The sequence below is a fragment of the Dictyostelium purpureum genome, assembly GCF_000190715.1.
Source record: "Dictyostelium purpureum unplaced genomic scaffold DICPUscaffold_737, whole genome shotgun sequence".
NCBI classification, from domain to species: domain Eukaryota; phylum Evosea; class Eumycetozoa; order Dictyosteliales; family Dictyosteliaceae; genus Dictyostelium; species Dictyostelium purpureum.
In genome coordinates this window covers 2,201-6,378 of record NW_003520065.1, presented here as the reverse complement: position 1 = coordinate 6,378, position 4,178 = coordinate 2,201, and the positions used below count along the sequence as shown (strand labels likewise).

The following is a 4,178-nucleotide window of genomic DNA, read 5'->3' as shown; positions in this document are numbered from 1 at the left end:
TTTTAAACTTTTTTTATTTTGAAAGTTTATTGGATAGTTTTTGATACATATCTTTAGCGCTAAAATATAACTCCATCACCAAAAAAATAACAACAACAACAACAACAACAACAACAACAATTAAGATATTAATAAGAATTTTTAGTAAAAAGAAATAGGAAAAAAGTATAATCAATAATCACTCTTTTTGAATTTTAAGATAGATAATAAAATAAAAAAAGCAACTAAAAGAAATAAGCTATAAATTGTAGAAGTATAAACATGTTTAAGTATTTTGAACTTTATCACTATCTTCGACATCAATTTGATTTAAGTGGAAATTAATTGTATTATCTTTTTTATTGATTAATAGATTTAATTCCCATTTTAAATTAATTTGAATAATTTGAATGAATTAAATTAACTGAATTGAATAAACAAAATTGAACAAAAAAAATTAAATTAAAAAAAAATATTTTATATTAAAATTAAATTAATAAAATTTAAATTTAATAATTTAAATAAAATAAATTTTATAAAATAAAATAAAATAAAATAAAATAAAATAAAATAAAATAATCAAAATAAAAAAAATAAAATAAAATAAATTTAAATAAAAAAAAAAAAAAAAAAATATAAAATAAAATAAAATAAAAAAAATAATATAAAAATTATAAATTATATTTTAACCGAAAGACAGTGTCAAAAATTAATACGAATTAAAATTTTCAACTATTTAACCACTGTCATATTTAAAAATATTAAAATTATTAAATTATTTTTTTTTGCATAAAGAAAAAAAAATACTTATTTTAAATTCATAATATTTTTTATACTGACTTTACTGTAATATTTATTTTTATAATAATCTTATTTTAAATAATTTTAATATTTAAAATTTTATCCACTTTTACAAAAATTAAAAAAATCTACCAACTGTATCTTCAAGTAAGTTTTTATAATTTTATTTATATTTTATATTTTTTTAAAATAGATTTGATATTAATTAAAATAATATTTTAATAAAAGACACTACTACATCTAAACTCAATACAGTTAAACTTGGGGAAGAGAAAATACCAATAATTTTTTTCAAATGAAATGCACAATTAAAAATTGTTCTTGTTATAGAGATGAATTTAAAAATAATATATGTGCCAATTGTAACCATAATTTAAAATATCATACAAACAAATATGATGATAATGATGAACCATCCCCAACACAACCACAAAAAAAACAAAAAAAAAAACAAAGTTCACCTCCAATATTAAAAAAGAAAAAAAACTCTCCACCATCTTCGCCATCATCTTCAATTTCATCACCATCATTATTTAATTATGATAATTCTAATTCTGACTATGATTCCGATTCTGACTATAATTCTGATTCCGACTATGTTTCTGATTCCGACTATGGTTCTGATTCCGACTCATCATCATCATCATCATCATCATCATCATCATCATCATCATCATCATCATCATCATCACCATCATCATCATCATCATCATCATCATCACCATCATCATCACCATCATTTTCACCATCATCATTATTATCATCATTATCATTATCAAAAGATAAAGAATATAAATTATTTCTTGAATTAAAAACAAAGTATGATAAACAATTAAAATCACAAAAATGTACTAAACCAGATTGTTTTAAAAAATTTCACTGTTATGAAAGTCATTCCAATGGTTTACCATCATGTCATTTAACCATTTCTGCTTTAAGATCTCATAAATATAGCTACCATAACAAAGATGAATTTAAATTTAAATGTTTCAAATGTAAAACAAAATTCAAATCTGTTAATAAACTTTATAAACATCAAAATCAACCTGGTGATCTCTTTAATTGTGAAACTCTAAGTATTAATTATAGTTCAATTGTTGTTGCTGGTGACAACAATAGTACTATTAGCCCTTCTGATAAGACTCCAAAGTTACCATTTACAATAGAATCAAATTTCAATTCAATTTCAATAAAGCACCCTAAAAACAAAAAAATCAAAAATTGCCCAAATAAATTCTGTGTGCATCCTGCATGTAAAAATGCTATTACTTCACCAATCGAACCTGTCAACTATTCAATAGATAATCAAAGATTGGGAAGTTTGGTTTCTCCAAAATATAATTTAATTGAACCAAAAAAGAAATTACTTGATAGACTAAGAAGAAGAGGAAGTTATATAACAAAAGAAGATTTTATATCATCTAAAAAGCAACAACATTATTTTAAAGGTTATATTACAAAGATTGGTTTTGTTATTATTAATTTATATATTAATGATCAACTAAATGGAAATGTTTTACCAGAATTTGCTTCCCATACAACTCAAAAAGCTCAAATTAAAGATACAACTGTTGTTGGACACTCTCAAGATATAAAGTTTTTTACTGAATTTATATCTTCTCAACTATTGGCTAATTATAATGAAAAAAACTCTAGCAAACCAGAGTTATTTGATATTGTCGCTTGCTTTATTAATGTTTCATCATATGAATTAGCAATTCAATATCATAAAATGAAAAAAAACTGTGCAAAAACTGTAAAATCAAAAGCAAACTCCTATCATAGATTCTTAATTTGGCTAAAAGAAAGTTTAAAGTATCTTAATCAAAAAGAATTAACTCTGGTTGAGCCTAATCAATATTCATTGGAGATGATAGATAAATCAATTAAATTTTTGAATTTAGTAAAAAAAACTTTATATCCTGATGAAGTGGTTCAATCAAAATATGCAAATTCAATAGAATCTTTAATTACTAAAAACAAATGGTTAACTCTAGAACAAATAGTACTTAAAAAAAAAATTTTACAATCTAAATTTGATGAATATATTGAAATTGCTGCTGATTCTTCTTCTTCTGCTGCTGCTGCTGCTGCTTCAAATAGTAATTTCCACTACCAAAGAAGAAAAGCTGCTTTTCAAGCAGAAGCATTATTATTGTTGATTATAAATACTGATATTAATCCACAACGTCCACAATGTTTCTATCTCTCAGTGGTTCCAAGAACTTTACTGCTTAATGCTGATAATAAATTTAATTACATTGTTATCCCACCACATGTACTTTCAACTTTTAAAAAGAATTATCCAGAATTGTCAGATGATCACCATAAACAAATTTTAACTATTTATAACATTTATAAAACTGGAAGAACATTTGGTAAACAAACTTGGAACTTTCCCAAATCTACTTGTATAAATATTTTGAAATTTTTACTTTATGCAAGACCACTTTTATACTTATCAAATCATCACCGATCTAAAGAAATTCCTGCTGCAAATAACTTACCCACTGTTGTTCAACAAGTTATTAATGATATCAATATAATTAAAAGTCCTAAACTTAGAGATGTTTATAACCCAAACTTAAGGTTAATTTTAACATTTTCAAGTGGAAAAAATCTTAGCGAATCAAAAATAGGAGCTTTATTTATAAGAACTTTTGAAAAATATTATAGAAAAAGTATAAATTGTGCCACTTTAAGAAAAATTGTATCTACATACAAAAGAGATTATGGTCTATCAATGATCGACATTAATAAGCTTAGTGAAGCACAACTTCATACTATAAGAACTGATGATACTTATTACAACCAAAGGAATTCAACTAAAGAACATACATCAGCAAATGAAATTTTACAAAAGATTCATCAACAAATTTTTCAAAACAATCCCAATAAAATTTTAGAAGAATATGATAATAATGATGAAGATGAATTTGATGAAGATGAATTTGATGAAGATGAATTTGACGAAAAAGAAAAAAATGAAGAAGAGGAGGAAGAAGAGGAAGAAGATGATGATAAAGAAGATGAAGAAGATGAAGATGAAGATGAAGATGAAGAAGAAGAAGAAGAAGAAGAAGAAGAAGAAAGAGAAGAAAGAGAAGAAAAAAAAAGAAAAAAAAAAAGAAGATATATTGATAGTAATAGTGATTAAATTTAATATTTTTAAAATTTTAAAAATAATAAAAATTGTTTAAATAAAAAATTATCAATATTCATCCCAAATCAATAGTCTACTCTAAAGTTTCACAATACCTAAAAAACACTATAACTTTAATCATCATTATCATTATCATCATCATCATCATCATCATCATCATTATCATCATAATCATAATCAAAATATAATATTCAAATAAAATTAATTATTTTTCATTTTTTTTAATTTTAAATTC

The 4,178-nt window shown here is 22.9% G+C and overlaps 1 protein-coding gene across 1 annotated transcript; it reads left to right on the top strand.

The window, feature by feature from the left end:
- Positions 1-1,075: 1,075 nt before the first annotated feature.
- Positions 1,076-3,937, top strand: DICPUDRAFT_160288 (uncharacterized protein; the record flags this gene model as incomplete). The annotated part of the gene is made up of 1 exon (XM_003295073.1): positions 1,076-3,937. One exon carries the CDS (start codon positions 1,076-1,078, stop codon positions 3,935-3,937), a length of 2,862 nt encoding a protein of 953 aa, XP_003295121.1.
- Positions 3,938-4,178: the final 241 nt, after the last annotated feature.